The sequence below is a fragment of the Candoia aspera genome, chromosome 3 (genome assembly GCF_035149785.1).
Source record: "Candoia aspera isolate rCanAsp1 chromosome 3, rCanAsp1.hap2, whole genome shotgun sequence".
NCBI lineage: Eukaryota > Metazoa > Chordata > Lepidosauria > Squamata > Boidae > Candoia > Candoia aspera.
Window position 1 is genome coordinate 189,711,794 of NC_086155.1, and position 20,581 is coordinate 189,732,374.

The following is a 20,581-nucleotide window of genomic DNA, read 5'->3' on the forward strand; positions in this document are numbered from 1 at the left end:
CAGAACATCTGTATTATAGTGCCTCCAATGCTTACCCTCATAGACGGTCCAAAAGAATACCATGGTCAATAGATAGATCTAACATAACCAAGAAAGCCATATTCCCTACATCCAGGTTCTGATAAAGTTCAACAGCAACAAAAAATGATGCAGTTTCCATTCCATATCAAGATCTGAACACTCACCGCCAGAGATCCACATAGCCTCTTTCTTCCAGGATCCTCTGAAACTGCAGTCCAATCAGCTTCTGCAAAACATTCCTAAAAAGGTTGGAAGTTGGGTAGAAATTATCTAACAATGTTGATTTGAGAGATGGATTATTCACATGGAGAAATATCACTGCTTTCTTCAAGGTGATAATATTTATTTATTTATTTTCTATCCCACCTTTATTATTTTTATAAATAACTTAAGGCGGTGAATATATTCTTTCCTCCTCCTCTTTTCCCCACCCACAACAACAACCTGGTGAGGTGTGGTGGGCTGAGAGAGAGGGACTGGCCCAAGGTCACCCAGCCAGCTTCCATGCCTAAGGCAGGACTAGAATTCTCAGTCTCCTGGTTTCTAGCCCGTTGCCTTAACCACTAGACCAAACTGGCTCTCCTTACCACCTCCTCTCCTGTACATACTGATCCAGAGTCTTAGATCATTGCACAAGGCCTTGCCTAAGTTGTTTTCATTGGTTATGCTGGTATGAAGTCAAGATCTGACCAAATACAAGCCATTTTATCAGGAAACTATTTAACAAACCATGAGCCCAAGGGGAGATCTTCTAAACCTTTCTCAAGATGGTATAGGTCATCCTAAAGAAAGCTGCTTGATGACATTCCTAATGCAATGAGGGCAGAGAGATACTGATTCTTTGCTGCCCTTATTTCCAGAGTGTAGGCCCTAATACAGATTCATATCTATGTTTGGTTGTGTACATTCCTCAACTTCTTCCACAGTTGCTGTAGGTGTCAATTCTGCCATTTCATCTACCAAATATTCTTGGCAAACCCAGAAGCACCTCAAGGTCTACAAGCCAAGAGAGGCCACCTATTGCAATCTCATCCAACAGGGTTGCCATCTCCAAATTCCTAGTAAGATATATGGCAGAACTGCCAGCCATATTGCTGGAAAAAACCTCAGAGGCTTGCTAGAAACCAAGTGGTTCCATTAAGGTGCCTAGGATAGATTATTTTAACTAGTCCTCTACACCTCTGAAGTTGATGGGTGGGGATTAGCCATAGTTTAACCAGGAAATTATCATGACACCGACTGATGTCAACGTTCTCCACTTTTACATCAACTGTCATTTGTTCTAGGGGGAAAACTAGCTCTGCAATTTTATAATTTATTGGAGATTGGTATTAGTCAGCTGGTATAGTACTGTAGGTAAGCCTCCAAGATTTTTATTGCTAACGTCTTGTGGCCATCCTGTGTATAATATTCTCTCCTTCAGAACTTTTTGAGGGGGCTTGATCATATCCCACCCTCGCAATGTCTCACAGGAGAAGCCACATAGTGCCCAAGGTAGATGGCAATCCCACTTGCCAACAACCAGCATCATACATCCAACCACCACCTGGCAAAAAAGGTGGTACCCCACAGTATATTGCAAGCCACATAGCAGTATTACCAACCAGTGGCCATGATGGAGGGAAAACGGACATTGCTTTAGTTTATTTTGGCTGGGATTAAACTTCACTGAACCCTTTGGATTTTCTTTTCCTGAATAACTATACATTACAATGCAATCTTATTCAGATTTCAGTTTGCTAATCCTCTTCCATTGCACAGAAGTACAAGTTTGATTCGTATCAAACTGACCCCTTGATCATGTAACTATTAGCCTTTCTAAAGCAGTCAGAGATAAAAATGTTTAGGCATGCGGTTCCAGGGCCACCAGTTTGGTCAGATTCCTCCATCTGGGGTTGGAGGGGTAGTGTTTTATTCGGGGTGTGGATACAAAAATTGGTTCCTTATCCCACCTCCCCAGCAGAGCTTTGACTGGTTTGTTCCACAGTTGGGGAATCCCAGGATCAGAGAAATTTAAAAGGTCCTAGGCAGTGAGTGGGCAAAGATCCCAGGCCTGAACTGTGTTTCCGAATGTCAGCTACGTTTAGGCCATCTCATGAACTGTTCTAAAGGCTTCCCCTCCCATTGTTTGCCAAACAAAAGATGTATTTTATTTTGTTTTATTTTTCTGGGTGGAAGAAGTGTCCAGAAGAGCAATGGATGCTGTTACTCTCTGCACATTTCCAAATAATCTTACAGCCACCAAATCTGGACTGCAAAGTTCTGGACAACAACTAGATGGCAGCAGAGAGTTATTGAGCCTGTATATCTGTGCTTCTCTCTGGCTGAGTTTTTGTAGCGCAGGTATGGCATCCCTAATCAGTTTGACTCTGAAGAGACTTTGAATTTGGAATGTTGTGATGGACGGAAAGTGTACTTTACTAACACATATATAATGGACTTTTTGGCAACTTAGTAATAAGCATTGTCTTACGACTGATTGATTTTCTACTTTTTTTTTAAGCACCATAAATTCAACTGAAATCCCTGGGTTTTGGAATTAGTATATTGGGCTCTTGGATTTTCCAGCATGATTCTTTTCAATAAACTGAAAAAAAAGAACAACTGAGTCCAGAAGTTGCACAGACATAAGCCTGTACAAGGTACTGAATCAGTACCTAGAACTCTCTTGTTTTTATTAACCAAATAGACCAGTATAAATATTCATTTATTGTAGGCCTGAATTAAATTATTATGTTCCCTTTTCCTCCCATCAGTCTCACAATATGCAAAGGGTGCCATCTGCAGGCAATCTGGTTATTCTCCCAAATGCTAATTGGTGTGAGTGTGAGACAGAGGAGAGAGACAGAGAGAAGATAGATAGATAGATAGATAGATAGATAGACAGACAGACAGACAGACAGACAGACAGACAGACAGACACATTCATACACACACAAGCATATGTATGTATATATATATATGTATGTATACATATATATGTATACACACACACATGTTTCACAGCATTTCTTCTGAAGCTGATAAAAAGTCATTGCTAACTTCTGAAGATATGTACAAATTGATTACAGAGAGGAAAAAGAAGATTAGGAGTTCTTAGTACCGTACCTGGAAACAAACAGTTGTTTCATTTTAATCTGAATTTGGCACTGTGGGGTGGGTTATGTTCCTATTAAAACAAAACAAAACCTTACACAAAGAACATGTCAGGGAATAGTACAGAACACTGTATTTCTAAATGTACAGATCTTAATCTATACCATGGTTTGGAGAAGATGAAAATATTCTGACAGGCTACCTTTGTGTGTCTGTGTGTGTGTGCGAGAGAGAGAGAGAGAGAGAGTGCTATCAAATGGGTATCTTTGAAAAGTTAATGTAAGGAGAAATCAACCTTCCCTAGCACCATCTGGCTAATTCTGCTGCACATGGGACAAACTGTAGGGGCTTTCTCTATTTTGGAGAGCTATAGACTGAAGGATTATTGATTAATTTGTGCTATCAATAAAACAAAAAAAAAAAGAGGAGGGAAAATCCAGTCCCACTCAATGTCAGATAAGTTGCTTACTTTCAGCAGTGGTTCTATTTCTATATGGATGACAGTTTTACCCACACTTTTTAATTCTTCTTTGAACAGAACTGGTTCTCCATGATGTATTGTTTAGGTGATTTAATAGGCTTTATTGGTAATGCTTGTATGCTCTGAAAATTCATAAAATTTCATTTTGGCTGCATCACAGTGAATGGCTGCATTTACACTGACTTCCAGCTCAACTAAGACTGCATGTTTGATGTGTATATTTATGTACAGATTGACCTTCATGGATGTTTATTGTTGCCTCTAAGGAGACCTGAGTCAAGTCTCTTCTGTTGCTTATTCTGCCCCTTTCCCAAGTACACCTGATCCTGGCTCATTTGGATACAACTGATAAAACTATTGTGGCAAGAGGTGGTTACAAAAACAGCTACATGAGAATAACTTGAATCTCTATTTGCATTAACAATAATAATTAGTTGATAGTCTTACAATTAAAACAGGCATTTGCTTTTTTTTTTTTAAGGGGCAGAAAATAACCCTTCAAATTGTGCAGCCCCAGATCTTCAAAGGGTTGTGTGAACTGGTTGCAGTAGTTTTGCTAAAGGTTCCTGAGAATGTACAGTCTTCATTACTGTAATGTTTTGGTGGCATGGAACTGGAGCATATGCATTGCTCAAAGGAATACATATTAAAACGAATGAAAAAAGTCCAAAAACTTGATTGTTGAGGTTTGTTCTTCACAAGGCATGCCACTGCCATTTAGTCACAAAGAATGAATACAATATCAGTGTTAATATGATGGGCAGACTGTGATGATTCACAATTTTTTTCTTCTCTCCCTGCGTGCTGTATTTGTGTAATAATTTTGAACACAAAAGAGGAATGCTGTGGACAAAGGAAAAATGTACATACTCAAAGGGTACAGTGTTTGCACGGATTATTCCTAACAAGCCAGCATTTTACACAGTTGCAAGAGATTTTCTCCCGTCTGTTCAGGCTTGGTGATGAAGAGTGATATTTTAATAGGCAGATGGTAAGGACAATTACAGTTTGGGGCTCAGCTGGGAGTTACATCAGTTTATTGCAAATTATTAGTTGATAAATGCTTCTGTTTACAAGCAAAGTCTTAAGCAGCTTTATAATCAGTTTATCAGCTGTAGCCTGATTTTTGACAGCTTGCCTGAAGGGCTACGCAAACATATCTTCCTTGGCTATTTAGAAATTATGGTGACCATGCAGGGATGCTGATAGGCAGCCTCTGTGCACCTGTAGATTGATTTGAGTGTGCTGTTAGTTGTAATAAAGGTTAGCTGAGGAAAAAGAAAGCCTAATCCTCGAGGTACAACACACAAAGCTGCTTTTCTGATTCTGCTACAGAGGAAGTGCCTGACTGAAACCAATGCATTTTTTGCACCAATCCAATGTATCCTTACCAGGAAGGGCTGTGATTGTGCATATCCCCAAATACTTTTCAATTGATATGCCTATGTAGATCCACATGAATATTCCTTTGCTGTCTTCATTAAAATACTGAGGAGATTCCAGACCAGTGTTTCTCAACCTCGTGAACTTTAAGATGGGTGAACTTCAACTCCCAGAATTCCCTGAGCCAGCATGCTGGGGGTCGAAGTCCACCCATCCAGCATGCTGGAAGTTGAAGTCCACCCATCTTAAAGTTCATGAGGTTGAGAAACACTGGTCCAGACATGTTAAAACCACACACCACTTCCTTTTTGTGGCATTTTCCTGCAGTAATTATTTTAAAAAAATAGTGTTTTCATTATTAAGGAGGATGTGGATAAAAAGAAGCTAAAAGCCCACAGATACTTCTGCTCCATCTATATTAAAATAATTCCATACTAAAATAAATAGTGTATGGCTGGCAAACAACATTCCTTCTCTTGAATTCTGTATCATTCAACTGTGGCTGTTTTACCCTTTATTGCAGGAATTCAAAATGCATAAACTAGAATAAAAACAAGGCATTATTTCTAAGGGATTCATGAAACCATTCCTTCAGACTAGCTGTTAGGTAAATGCAGAAGCCATCTCATCTGTCTTTGTTTGCAGAAATATCTGACTTTCAACTGATAGCCAAGACTTCTAAATCTGGAGACTGTGGGAAGATGTATTCCTTTAAAGTCAGTTACCTAAAGGCATTGTTTGCTCTTTGTATCAGATATTCAGTGTTTTACAATTGGACACCAGTCATACACATTAAAAAACAAAACAAAACAAAAACCTCTTAACAGAAATATATGAATGGAATCTTAAAAGGTGCAGAACTTCTAAGAATGTCCATTTATTTATCTTCAGTGGTAAATAAACTCAGACAACTCCATCATGGGGAACAGGCAAATAAAATTGATCACCGTATTTTTCTTGTGAATTTGTTCCCCCTTGAATATTTGCTTCGATTTTTCCCCCCGCGTAGGAATCGCTGATCTATTCTGTTCTTCTCCTAGTGGAGTTTTTTTATTTTTTATTTATTTATTTATTTATTCGATTTCTATAGCCGCCCATCTCAGCAAGTGACTCTTCTAGTGGAGTTTACATGAATTAGTGGGTTTCAGTGCTCATTTGGAAGACCACATGACTCAAATCCTTACATTTATTACAAAAAAAACCCTGCCAGTCAGATAAAAGAGAGTTTGCTCCATGATAAGACAATACCAGTTCTCTAGCAACAGGCAGTTCCAGTTTTCATTCATTTGGTTAAACTAACTTTCACAAAAAAAGAAGTGTGCCTCTTTCAGCAAGTACCTTGTTGCCTGCAAATGAAGAATATGTAAAATGGTAAAGGTGTGTCAGACGGATGTTTTTTTAGCTCTGTGTGCCAGACGGGTGTTTGAAAGATCTGGTCCACACACACACAGAAAATACCAGACACCCCTGACCCAAGCCGTGAGTGGGAAGTGGCCACATCCAGTAGATATTTTGTGTACCTTTGAACAACGTGTCTCACTGCATGCTGCTTTTTAAAGTTTGCACCAGCTTTGAGGGAAAGGCGCTTGAGATGCAGAGGACTTTCTGTTCAGGAAAAGTAAGAAAATCCCTGCCAAATACCTAGTGACTCTAACCCATGTAAAGGGCCATATTGGTTTGGAATCTGAAGTGCATCTATTTTCTCCTTTGCAAGCCAGTTACACACTTGGTCCTATTCGCATAGAGAAGCCCATATTTACAATGAAACTGGGGAAAGAGAACTTGTTCTTTTCATTTGTGGCAGCACAGGGGGGAGGGAAAAAGTGAATTGGACAGATCTATTTTACAATTACACAGCTTGTTTTTGTGGCTGGTTCCTTTGCTACAAATTGGGGGTTGAGTAAAACCATAAAAGTCTTCTGCCCATTAACATTGTGGTTAATTATATTATTAGATTATTCTTCGGAGACTTGAGAGACAAATGGTGCCATTTGAGACAGGTTATGGCTGTAGGAATTCTGCACTGCCTGTGCTTAAAAGTCTGCAAAGTTTATACAAGTGGGAACTGAAATTAAGATTGGAGGCTAGGTATCAATGGCAATATCCTTTGATCTGTAAACATGGAAAAATTACAAAATTTTTTCAAGTACATCATGCCATTAATCCTAATATCAAGCTGCCAGCACTTTCCATTAGCTTTGCATGAGGGTGAATATACATGAGCTGTTGCTAAAATCCTTTATGCGAATGGCTTCTTCAGGACATGCACTGGAAAAGAAATAAATGCCCTACCAAATATTTGGAAGATGATCAGTAAATAAAAAAATATTGAGCTTTAGCATCGGGGGAAGGGGGAACCCTGCTCATAAAATGCTTTTGATTTATGGCTGTGCATGGCTCAGATGCCTATCAGTTATTCTTACATTATTTTATTCAAAAACTTGTATAAACCATGAGTTGGCATGTTGGAGAATACTGAAGAGGCATTAATCAACCCAAATAAACAAGTGCACAGATCTATCTAACAACTGTGAAGTAGTTAGTAAATTTTTAAACTATTTTATTATAGAAAGAAGGTCTAAAGAGTAGTGCTTAATTATCTGGACTCCTCCTGTTCTGGGCTCTCTTTTGATTGTATTAATGAAGCAGCTGGCCCATTGTTTCTCTTTAATTCCTCTATTGTTTTAAGAATATGTCAAAGCTCTTTGTTCTTTTATCAGGTACTGTGCAGAAGGAACCACACAATACCGCATATTCCTACTGTATTTGCCTATGCACAAAGACGCCTCCGACGCATTTTTCAGAAAAGGGGCACACATAATTTATAAGTTCTATTCCTTGCACTACTCTACTGTCAAGAATTTCAACAGTATTGGATGTGGATTTATTTGATTTTTTCCCCCATTAAGCAGTGTGGCTACCTATAGATATGTGCACTCTGTTCATGTCGAAACCTGAAAATCCAGCCGTGTGCCAAGAAGCATTCATGGGGAAGGGGGTACAAGGATGCTATTCCATACAATCAAGCAAATGCCCAGCCTTCCCCATGGGAACTATCTGATGGCAGCTTTCTGAATTCCCTTTAAATGCTTAAAATAAAAGGCCAGTGCAAACAAACATATTCTTTCCAGGGCTATTTTTAAAATTTCTTTTTATGAAATGAAAACGATTAATTCAAATACCAGCAAGGCCGTCTGTTGCTGAGCGTCATTTTAAGCCTGCAGACTGGCACTCGTTGTCATTGCAGTGAGCTCCGATGCTCTCTGACCCTCCTTCAAAAAAACATATGTACCCAGGAAATGGACACTCTGCTGCTCCTCCAGGGACAGTCAAAGGCATCACACACAGATGAGAAGCAAGGGGAGAAGAAAATCTGCATTACTTGGTAGCACGATAGGCTGAAAAGGTATCCAGAACATAATGGAAGAACGGAGGCTTCGTGTAGGCATCTAGAAGTTTAACAGAGCTTGAGTTACTGCACAGAACAGGGTGAAATGTGATTTCATAGGACCATTAAATGAGGTGGAGCTGCTCTCTTCCAGAACGTACCTGAAATCTGGGGAAAACATAGCTGCCTTGCATTTCTCCACACTCTTTGTCTTAGGAGGAAAGTTAAACTATTTTTAGAATTTCCCCCTGCTGAGGCAGTGCAATTAAATGTGATAGAGAGGCACTAATCGGAAGCCATATGGCACCACTGATTTTGAAGCACAGCTCCCCATCTCAAATCGGCAGGGAATCGTCTTTTAAAACCAGGAGGCGCATACTGTCCTTGTATTTTATATGGCTCTTAAAGCCAATCAGTCATTCCAGAACTGCGAAGGAAAGGGAGTGACTCAATCAGTTGTCTGAAGATCTTCATTTTGATAGAACAAAGGGGGCAACGTAACCACAATGATCTCCTGGTGTTTTCCATCCATAACATCTGCCACCTGTATTGGTTGGGACCAGAATTGTTTCTGCTCTATCCTCAACATCCACTTTTGCAGTGGGAACACCACACTTCCCAGAATTCAGTCTCTTGAATTTCAGTTTCCTTGAAAACAAGTATTGGGGGGTGCTCTGCATAATTATACCCAGTTCAGCATGCAGCTTCCGAGTTGGGCAGCTTATATGGAAAAGATCCAGTTAAAGCATCTGAAGTGCTATGTGGTCGCCACATCAAGGACACCATGCCGACTGAGCACCAGCAGGGCCAGCTGTTTGCATGTCGTAGTGGGTCTTGTGGTTGTATCATTTTCAAGTATGCCGCATCACAAAGACTGGATGTGTGATGGCTCTGTGTACAGCTGCATCACCTCCTGTACTTGCCATCTGGCATCATTCCCACCATTGCAGTTCGAACAGCAGCCATGCCACAGTATGAATTAGGCTGTCATTTTGTAATGTGGTGTGGATTGGGCATGCTTATAATCTCTGAGCAAGCTTTGTTGTTTACTTTGTGTCTGTTGACACACATGCAAATGCGCACATAAATATGCTGAGCTAGGTTCGCTACCAGATGCAGTTCCTTACTTTAGAGCTCTCTGTAGTTTGCATGGTGTTCTGTTATAATGCCTATCAGTCATAGAAATAAATTAGAAATCATTAGGCAAACAGAAGGCATCTTAAAGGGTTTTCGGGGGGTTGGAGATAGATTGCAACACGTTGTGTTTTTATTAGCGTGACTTCTGCAATTGTAAGAAGCCATGAATTTTTGGATAGCATGGCTGAAGTTCTGTTTCTTTACAGCAGATACAATTGCGTACTCTATAGGTATGGTCATACAAAATAATTGAGACTTTGTCAGTGCTGTAGCCTAGCAACAGATAATACTGTTAGGCTACTGAATAGTTCCGGTTTGACAAGTAGGGAGTGTTTTTTTGTGTTTATCATGTTTGCTAATGATGGGATCCTTTCCAAAGGACTTGTCTTAATCTTAATTAGAGTTTATCGGCAGAGGTCTGCATGACATTCTGCAGGCACTGATTTTATAAATAATAAAAAGAGCACGTGAAAAAAAAATTGGCAGGACTGGGATATTTGAGGCAACTGATTATTGTAATGAAAGCAAAGATTTTCCAAAATGTGATCAACTTTGAACTATGACTTTATGCTTTACTCTCAGAAATGTGCACAGAAAATTCACAACAGTTTTGACAGCAATTATGAGGGTCAGTTGTATACTTCCTGTTAGGAAACAGATCTGTTTCCACAGCCCAGGATGATAGTCATTACAAAGAACAGAGATTGGAGCTTATTTTTATACAGATCTTTTAAAACGTTATTTAACTGAGTGATCTTTTCTTTAAAAAAAGTGTAAAGATAGAGCATCAGTGAAACAAAAAAGAGGAAAAAATACCCCAACATAGCCTTTTCCTTTAGTAAAAACTGAATTTATTTATTATTATTCAAAATAAGGATAGCTAGGCATCCTTTCGAATGAAAAAAGAAGAAACAGTTCCATCTTTCCACTTCATTTAGCTGTGCCTTTCTCACCTCCACTCCTGCTTCCTATAGCAATCAGGAATTTATTTTTCCCTCAGGAAAAACAGGTATCTGAATAATGGGACCATTAGGATGCGGATCAAAGTGAGTGCCTCCTCCACAGCTTTAGACCAGCAGTGCACAGCTTTTTTTTCAGGCCAAAGGCCCCTCGTGATGGTTGAGTGGTACATGGGAGGAACAGGCAGTACTTGAGTAAGCTCAACACAGTTGCATCTATTTTATTCTCCCCCCCCCTTCCTACTTCATGCAACATTAGAAGTTGGAGGGGCCTGGAGATGCACACAGGATTCAGTGCCATATGCAATGCCAAGGTCTCCAATTGTACCCCTCCTTCCATCAGCTTAAAGGCACAGCTGAAGTTGTCTCTGGACTGCCCACACAAGTCACGGTGCTTTATTTTACAAACAGTATTTTGGATTGAAAAGGGTCAGGGAGGTAGAGCACATCAAGATGGGTCAACCATGGCTTTTAAAAACGGGCTTGAAAATGTAGGTGGAAGAGGAGCATTCATCAGGCAAGTGAGTCAGGACTCACCAGGGAGGGTGTAGGGAAACCTTTTAAAGCATAAACTATACAGCATTATTGCAGCCTTAACTGTTCTGAATAAATATGCCCGTAATGTAGAAAATGTTGGCTTGATAGAAAGTTGGCTTGATAGAAGGTTGTATTTCTTACAGGGCTGGAAACTGTAAGAAAGAAGACTTAAGAAGAGGGAAAGAAGGAAATTCAGATATATTGGTAGTTCTGTTTTTTGTGGGCTAAAGATGCTCATTTCTTGCTGGTGTCCTTAGAGTCAAGTTATATTTCATTAAATAACTGCTTGTCTGGATTTCTCACAAAACTGCAGAAGGGTGCAGAGATATGCAGCCTTGTAATAGTTAGTGTACATTTGATTTACTTGCATGGGATGAAAATGGCAAAACTAAACGCATTACGAGCAAAAAGTGAATGCAGAGAAACTTTTCTTCTTTGAAGTACTGGATTATTTCCTCCTTTATTGGGAACTCAGCCTTAAGTTTTCCCTCTCAAACACATTGAAAGTAATATTGTTTTGTTTGCTCTTCTCTGAAAGCTAATAGGACTGGATTAATTAATTGTCCAGGATTCCACTAAAACAATGTCCTAATTCTTCTATTTTGCTGTTGTATATCATACCCTGTTCTTATCTCTTCCACCAGATTTTTGCAACAAGTTGTTTTAAAACTGTAATCTCTTTGAGGAAGGGAAGGGGAAAAAATGAAGTGTAGTTGAAAAGACAGTTATGCTGAAAGATAAACATAGCAATATTACTTATCAAATTCCTTATTCAGTACTGTGGATTTTTTTCCCAATTAATGCACGACCGTGTGCGCGCACACATGCACACACACACCCCTGAAAGAGGGTGGGGGAAAACCTTTTAAAGCATAAACTATACAACGTTATTGCAGCCTTAACTGTTCTGGATAAATATCTAGGCCTGAGACTAAAGATAACGCTGTATAAGTGCCTAACCTGTCTAAACATATTCAATAAATGAGCATTCATTATCATGTTCAAATACATTAGTTCATTACTTCTTACGTAGTTAATTTTCTTTTCAATGCATAACATGTGACATTTACAACCCACGCTTTGGTGTAGTTCGCTGTTGGAAGAAAATACATCTTTTTAATTTGAATAACTCTTTATGAAAGAGATCTCAGGGCATATCCCAAAAGGATATTCGACTGGCATAGCTGTGGATGTGATGTTGTATTTGAAAGATTCTGTTTTCCTTCCAGAGGAAAAAATGGCCCACATACCAGAAAAGTGTGAAAAGGTTGTATGAGGGAATAAGAACTCCATTTTGTATATTATTATTTGTTTCCTCATTAATAGCCCCTTGGACTCAATATACACATACACAGTTCTTACTTTATTTTGAATGCTTTTTATAAGCTTTTTTATTTTGACTCTAATTGATTTCTTTTCCTCTTTCCTTCCGAATCCCTCCCTTTACAATTCCTGTCTTTTAGTCTTTAAATTCAGTGTAGGTGGGTGGGTGTGGAAATGTTTTAATTATTGTTTTTCGTGAGTTGTTCTTAGTGCCTTTTTGGCTTTTAAACATTAAATACATTTCAAATGAATGTGTTTAACATATTTAGGAAGTTCATTTGAAAAACAGGAAGTTCAACGAAACTACTAACTACATAAGAAAATATGTAAGAAAAATACATTGATCTCCATCCAAGGTATGTCCATGTTCATAGGAAAAAAGGCTGCATTTGAGGAATATGTGGATCATACAAAAAATAAAAAGCATTGTAAGTAATGTGGAGTTTTGCTTTTGAAGCATCCATCTCTATTTTCATCAAAGCATAGCTCAGCTCTCCCATAAAGGCAGAAAGAATGTTATAGGCCATTTCCCCACTGGTGATTTACAGCACATCCATAGCATCAGCAGCTCACTGCTGAAGAGCAATAAAGCCTGTCCGCATTACTGTTATTTTGGTACAGTGATGGCTGGATGATTCTAGAAGACACTACTAGTTGCTTACGGGAAAATAACCATAAAGACAGAAGGCTTCCCTACTTTAATGTCCCAGCATTGGAGCTGACATGCTGTACAAAATATTACCTCTTTCGGTTTTTCTGTGCTTGTATGCAGGAGGCCAGCTTTGGTGCACAACAACAAAAGTTATTGCGGAGGGTGAAGAGCTAATTGCCTTTGTTGTGGATTTTGACTCAAGGCTGCAAGCTGCCAGTCAGATGACCCTCACCGATGGGATGTATCCTGCCCGACTGCTGGATTCAATACAACTGCTCCCTCAACAAGCTGCAATGGCATCCATTTTGCCAACAGCTATTGTGAATAGTGAGTGCTGTACTGCAATTAGTTTTTAAAATAATGTTAATAAAATTAATGCTGGTGAACTCATAACCCTTAAAACTTGTCAGCATTGGTTTTCAAGTCCAGTGGGGAGGGCAAGGGTGGGCAGGCTAGCTTCTAAACTGCAGGTGGGAGGCTTTGTAACTCAGTGTTTGTGGAAATAAACTACTCTGTGATTATAGAAATCTAGATGTACTGCGAAGGCTTTTCCTTGACATTTTGGATTTCATTTCAGTGTAAAATGACTGTTCAGGAGTATTTTAGCATCTCCCAGCTGAAATGATATGACCCAAGAACACTGTGGTGTGAGTCCATGTATCTGTCCATATGTTGGTTTATGCATTTTCTGGACAGCATCTGAAATCAAATATGGCATGAATTAAAAATAATAATAAAACTACAGCAATTTAACACTCACACAAAATCCTATATAAGTGTTTATAAAAGTCAAAAGCAGGTGGAATTGGCCACAAAATCCTTCCCAGTCTATCTGTGGCCAAGATACCCTCCCCTCCCCCGCTTCCATTTCTATTCCCCCACCACCACACACAGAAGTCAGCTTTCTATGCCCACTGCGAATGGGTGGTATTCACGGTGCTTTTGGGAGTTCTCCCCTCCAACCATGTTTTACTTAAAGTTTGTTGGGGGGGGGGGGGTTATGTGAATCGTTACATGTTGGCCACATAAGCATCCACTTGAAAGAAATGAGTTTGTTTTTACTTTCTTCTGTTTTAAAAAAAGCCAGTTCTTCAATTTAATTGGACTCCTTACAGCAGTTGAGCAAACATTTTAGTTGCATAGGGACCATTTCTACTCTATAGTTGAGGATATAATATAATTCATTTGGAAGAGACAGCCAAGAATGCATGTTTCAGCTCTGCTTCTTCATTTCCAATGTTGTTATGTTGATGGAAAGTTTGCAAGCAAAGTGCAACTATATTCACCTGGAATAGTTACAATAATTTATGTGATCTATTACCCTGTACTTCTTTGCACTGGGGAGACTTAATCCCTAACTCCTGGTTTATTTCTGGTTTATATGTCTTGTTCATTAATTGAGTGCAACGCTGAAATCTTGAAATAAAATGGGTATTTTTAAAATAATAGCAGAGAGTTCAAAATTGTTCAGCTTAGCTTGTCAGCAGGAATAAGCTATGGTTTATTTGCACCTGTTATCTATGTCTGTCTGTCTGTCTGTCTGTCTGTCTGTCTATATCTGTCTGTCTGTCTGTCTGTCTGTCTGTCTATATCTATCTATCTATCTATCTATCTATCTATCTATCTATCTATCTATCTATCTATCTATCTATCTTATTTTCTACAGAGGATATATTTCCTTGCAAATCTTGTGGCATCTGGTACCGAAGTGAAAGAAATCTGCAGGCTCATCTCATGTACTACTGCAGTGGAAGGCAAAGAGAAGGTGCTCAGTTATCAGAAGAGAATGAGGAAAGTATTCAACAGATATCTAGCTTCTGCCCTTTTCCACAGTGCACCAAAAGCTTTTCTAATGCAAGAGCTCTGGAAAATCATCTAAATTCTCACAGTGGTAAGTAAAATAGGTGCTCCACTGGAATCATCTAACAGTTTAGATTTAAAGAAAAAAAAAGCACCAATGAAAAGCAGTAAGAGGGTGAACCAGACAGTGAACTTGGTGAATTATATTTTATGCTAGAGTATGTCTTTTATTGTCCAGTGAAATGGCAGCATCTAGCTGACTTGGGCTGATCTTAAAAAGCTTAGCAGAGTCAAGCAGTGTCTGGGTGGGTTAGGGATAAAAAAATGTCAAGATGCCAGGTGTAACTTAAGACCATTCCTTTTTTCACATATGTGTGACACATGCTAAAAGGGGCAAGCTTCAATCATACAATTGTACCTACCTTATTGACAATCAAGGCTGGTAGGACAAGCTACCATATATAAACAGACAGGAAACTTCATTCCCCCATGCACTGATCTTGTTACCTAGTCTGGTAATGAAATGTCTGCAAGAAGAAATGCAAGCTTAAGGAACACCAGGAACCCAATAGTTACTACCTAGATAGGAGATTTCAGGGAAATAGACTAGACAGCAGAGCCAGAAAATATCCCAGAAACAGGCAATTGCAAACCACTTCTATATCATTGCCAAGAAAATGTGTCAATGAAACAGAAGAAGCTTGAAGGAGCTTGTATCTTTTCATTCATTGTACATGCCTATGCTTTCCCTGTTCTATTTACAACATCAACATTTAATGAAAGGCTTTCCTTTACTTAGTAAATGGAAAGTGTTATGGACAATGTAGGTCATTCTGGGCAATTTGATAGATGATGTGAATGCCAGCTAAATGGTGGTTCTGGAAGTGGCCTGATCAAAGAAAAGCAGTTTGCATAATACATTATGACTGCTCCTATATAATTGCTGGAGATAATCTTGAATCTGATGACTTGTCTGATAAAACTGGGCTATCTGCAAGTGCCTACAGCCACAGATATTTTTTTAATGAGCAGGACTTACGGAAGTGAGGGATTTTAGCCGTTCCTACTCACCCAGTTGGGACAAAACCTTTCCTGCTTAAGCTTTAAGTTTGCAGCTGCTTCTTTATCCTACAGTGATGGTGGGTCCATTAGGTGTCTCTGGAATCTGGTGGATTCTGAGGGATTTTCAAATCCTTAGGGAACTTTGTATTGCCATGGCTGGCTTTACTCTGAAACTCCTGATTAGCTTTAGGATGCAAAGGAAGTGACTCATTGACATGATCAGCTTCAGATACCATCTCTAACCAAAAAACAGCTTACTTAACTCTTGATGAAAGAACTATGAAGATCCCAGTGCCTTTATCTTATACTGAACAGTTTTTACTTTATTACATAGGACCATATCTACATTACCTAAGTAGTCTTCCTTTGCTGTCCTCCTTGTTTACTCTTCCAGTATGGTCCTCCCACTTGTTTACTGTTCAAGTATGGTCTTGAAGACAGAGTTATGGGACAACTGTGAAGCTTCTAACTTTTGAACATCATAATTCTTTTAAGGCACAATGTCTGCCTTATCAGTTGCAGTGTTGTACTATGCTGTGAACTTTTGTTTTTGAAGTATTTAATAAAAATTGTAGTTGTTTACTCTCTTGTAAATGTCCATGGCTTCTCAAGAATGGATTACATCTGCTATGAAATGATTGTGTGTGTGTGTGTGTGTGTGAGAGAGAGAGAGAGAGAGAGAGAGAAGTACTTATTACAAATAACAAAATATTCCAGTTCACTTATTATATTATTATTTACTTTTTATCCTTTTCGTAGGAGTAAAAATGGAAGAATTCCTTCTGTCTGGCTCTAGCCTGAAATGTACTGTTTGTAACTATACTGCCGATTCAGTTATTAACTTCCATCAACACCTATTCTCACATCTCACTCAAGCTGCCTTCAGATGCACCCATTGCCACTTTGGCTTTCAGACTCAGAGGGAGCTGCTGCAGCACCAGGATCTCCACCTTCCTGGCAACAAACTGCAGAGAGAAAGCGATCCTGAGCACTCTCCCAATGCCAGTGAAGAGCCTCTGCAGGCCACTGACAGTTCCCAGAGCCAAAAGATAGCACAGACAAAGGATGTGAGTTCTGACACTGAGCTTGATAAATGTGAGAAGAAGACTCCTCTTTTCCTTCCAAATCAGAGGCCAGAAACACAGACCACTCCACATAAGCAAAGCTTCTCATACACCAAAATAAAATCTGAGCCATCAAGCCCAAGGCTAGCCTCATCTCCAGTCCAACCTAATCTCGGTCCTTCCTTCCCTATGGGTCCTTTTCTATCTCAGTTTGCTTTTCCCCAGGACATCACAGTGGTTCCTCAGGCTTCTGAGATCTTAGCCAAAATGTCTGAGCTGGTTCATCGAAGGCTGAGGCATGGAAGTAACAGTTACCCACCGGTCATTTACAGTCCACTGATGCCAAAAGGAGCTACTTGTTTTGAGTGTAACATCACGTTCAATAATCTAGATAACTATTTAGTACACAAGAAGCATTACTGCAGCAGCCGATGGCAACAAATGGCAAAGTCCCCAGATTTTAGCAGTGTTTCAGAAAAAATGCCTGAGGCTGTGAGTCCTAGCAATGGGCAAAATGCAATCAACATTTTGAGTACAACTTCTCACACTTCAGATCCTGAGAATCAACTTCTTCAGGCATCTTGCGTCAATTCTTCTACTGTTCTAGATATTATTGGGCCAAACAGTAAGGGTCATGAGAAAGACTTTTCATCACAAGTGAAGAAGCTATCAAATACTGCCAACAGTGATGATAAAATGAATGGGAAACCTGCTGATGGCAAGAACCCAACTTCTACATCTTTAATAGAAGGAGAAAGTGATCCCAACAAAACTACATGTGAAGCCTGCAATATTACTTTCAGTAGGCATGAAACATATATGGTCCACAAGCAGTATTACTGTGCCACTCGCCATGATCCTCCACTTAAAAGATCAGCTTCAAATAAAGTGCCCGCCATGCAGAGAACAATGCGTACACGCAAGCGAAGGAAGATGTATGAGATGTGTCTACCAGAGCAAGAGCAAAGACCACAACTGGTCCAGCAACGCTTTCTTGAAGTCACTAATCTTGTCAACCCTTGTACATCTTCTCAAGAATCAACAGATAGCCTTGGAGAGTGCTACCATCCACGCTGTGATATCTTTCCAGGAATAGTTTCCAAACATTTAGAAACATCACTGTCTATTCATAAATGCACCCCAGCCTCAAAATGTGACACACAACATTCCACAGTTTCCTGCTTGGAGATGGATGTCCCTATTGATCTTAGCAAAAAATGTCTGCCCCAGTCTGACAGGACATCCACTTCCCCCAAAAGGTTGCTGGACTATCATGAATGCACCGTATGCAAGATCAGTTTTAACAAGGTAGAGAATTACTTGGCGCATAAGCAGAACTTTTGTCCCGTCACTGTGCATCAACGAAATGAAATGGGACATCTTGACAGCAAAGTATTTCAAAATCCAGAAAGTGAACGGAACAGCCCCGAGGTCACTTATGACCGAAACATCATCAAATGTGAGAAAAATGGAAACTCAAAACAGGCTTCTCCGAATGGAAACTTGTTTTCTACGCACTTGGCAACCCTTCAAGGACTTAAGGTCTTTAATGAAGCCACCCAACTCATTGCTACGAAAGAAGAAAACAAACCTTTTCTCCCACAATGCCTTTACCCAGGAGCAATAAAGAAAGCTAAAGGGGCAGACCAGCTTTCTCCTTATTATGGAATAAAGCCAACTGATTATATTTCTAGTTCTCTTGCTGTTCATCACAATGATGTTGATCAAAGTACAACCGCAGAAGGGGATTCTCTAAAGGGCCAGGCACCATCCAATGGGTGCCCTGTTCAGAAGAAAGAATCTCTGCCACTCTTGCCAAAAAACAGAGGCATGGTTATAGTTAACGGTGGACTAAAGCAGGAGGAAAGGCCTGCAGGAAACCCACAGCAAGAAAACATTTCCCAGAATCCCCCGCAGCATGAAGATGGACACAAATCACCATCTTGGGCCTCCGATAATAATTTAGCTGCCAATGAAAATGTCTCACCAACCATTCCTGCAGTGGAAGAACAATTATCTAGTATAGCAAAAGGGGTGAATGGTTCTACTCAGGCCCCCACCAGTGGAAAATACTGCCGGCTGTGTGATATCCAGTTCAACAACCTCTCAAACTTTATAACGCATAAGAAGTTTTATTGCTCATCACACGCAGCAGAACATGTCAAATGAAAACTGCTGGCCCCCGTTTGGTATTATCTGTGTTGAGTATATTGTTCCATACAAGTCTGAAAGAGAGCTGTTTGTATTACTTCTGGACAATCAGGAGTTAGTTCATTACTGCTGAGTTGAAGACTTTAAAGATGTACTTCCATTACAGTTCATTAGTAAAGTGTATTCTTGGTGCCATTTTCAAAACAATTTATTTATTTTACCAGCAGTATTCATAGCTGTAGTTATTTTTAATTTAAAGAAAAAAAAACTTTATATTAAAGTCATTTGTAATGTTATTGTATAGTTATTGTGTAGCACATATGGTTTGCACTGTATAGTAGATTTTAAAGAAAATAGTCACAAACTCTACAAAAAGGCATTTTAGAAATAGCTTCAAAAGCACCCGTGTATCCTATTTTTCCTTATATGCTATTGCAGATATGTGTGGATGCTAAAATATAATTTGCAAAAAGTTTCAACTATGCTGTAAAGTTCGCCTTAAAATTTCAATTTTTTAAAGGATTTGGCTCAGTTTGCACTTTATATTTTAGCAGATACAGTACCTTAGTCACTAGGCTTTGCATTTGTATGTAGCAGTATGTTTCTGTCTACTTTCTTACCCTGAAATGTCTGTTAAAATGAAGATGGCTTTTTTTTTCCCTTGTATAGTACCTGTATTTTCTTTCGCTGATGCATCTCTGTCTCAATTTTTAAACCTTTGCTGTTAAATGCAATACTTTATAAAGAATGAACAAAAATTACTGGAAGCAGTATTGTAAGTAATGAGGTCATATCTATCCATTTTATCTTTTGAAAGGCACAGTCAAAATGAATTTCTTAGCTCAATGCTGCAAGTATGAATCTAATTCATTTATAAGATATATTTAAATATAACAGTAGCAATACTGCAACTGGTGATCACAGAGATAATGTTCTACTTCTGATAGAAATAATTTCTCAACAAATGTTGTTACTATGCATGTATATGGATGGAATAAAATTCCAGATCATCGGACTGGTCAGGCAGTAATTTATTCATTTGAAAAAGCTTATCAAGCTCAATAAAGTAAGTGGCTGGTTGTGGCATAATCTAATATTGTATGCTCTGCAGTTAATATAAGTGTCCTAAAAAAATGTCATGCAAGACTGGGAACCCACAGTCTGAAACTGTTGGAGCAAGGAGTTTTTTGCCTATTGCTCATGCCCCCTCACATGTTCCTCCATTCCTCAATGGATAGTTGCTGCATCTTACTTACTGACCTGGCTTCCAGTTTCAGCCCTGCCTCTAGAAGGCCATTGTAAAATTGACACCACTATACACTGGGTTCTGCATTGACTTTTCTAGCATATCACCATAAAGCAATATAATAGGTCTGTTTTATTGACTTGCTAAAAACAACACATGCAAAGCTGAACACAGTTTAAGATCACTAATCAAGCCCAAGCACTTACTATGACAGCTGGAGTTCAGCTCAACTCACTCGTGGGGTGAACAAAGAGTTCAGAGCTGGCTGGGGCTTACCCCAT

General features: G+C 39.3%; 1 protein-coding gene across 2 annotated transcripts in view; it reads left to right on the forward strand.

The window, feature by feature from the left end:
• ZFPM2 (zinc finger protein, FOG family member 2) overlaps positions 1-20,069 on the forward strand; it is a 358,777-nt gene extending 338,708 nt beyond the window's left edge. For both annotated transcript variants that reach the window (XM_063299588.1, XM_063299589.1), the window contains 3 exons: positions 13,098-13,304; positions 14,644-14,868; positions 16,599-20,069. In XM_063299588.1, the coding sequence (XP_063155658.1) occupies positions 13,098-13,304; positions 14,644-14,868; positions 16,599-19,072 (2,906 nt within the window). In that variant the 3' untranslated portion in view covers positions 19,073-20,069. The remainder of the gene's footprint in view (positions 1-13,097; positions 13,305-14,643; positions 14,869-16,598) is intronic.
• The last annotated feature ends 512 nt before the right edge of the window (positions 20,070-20,581 follow it).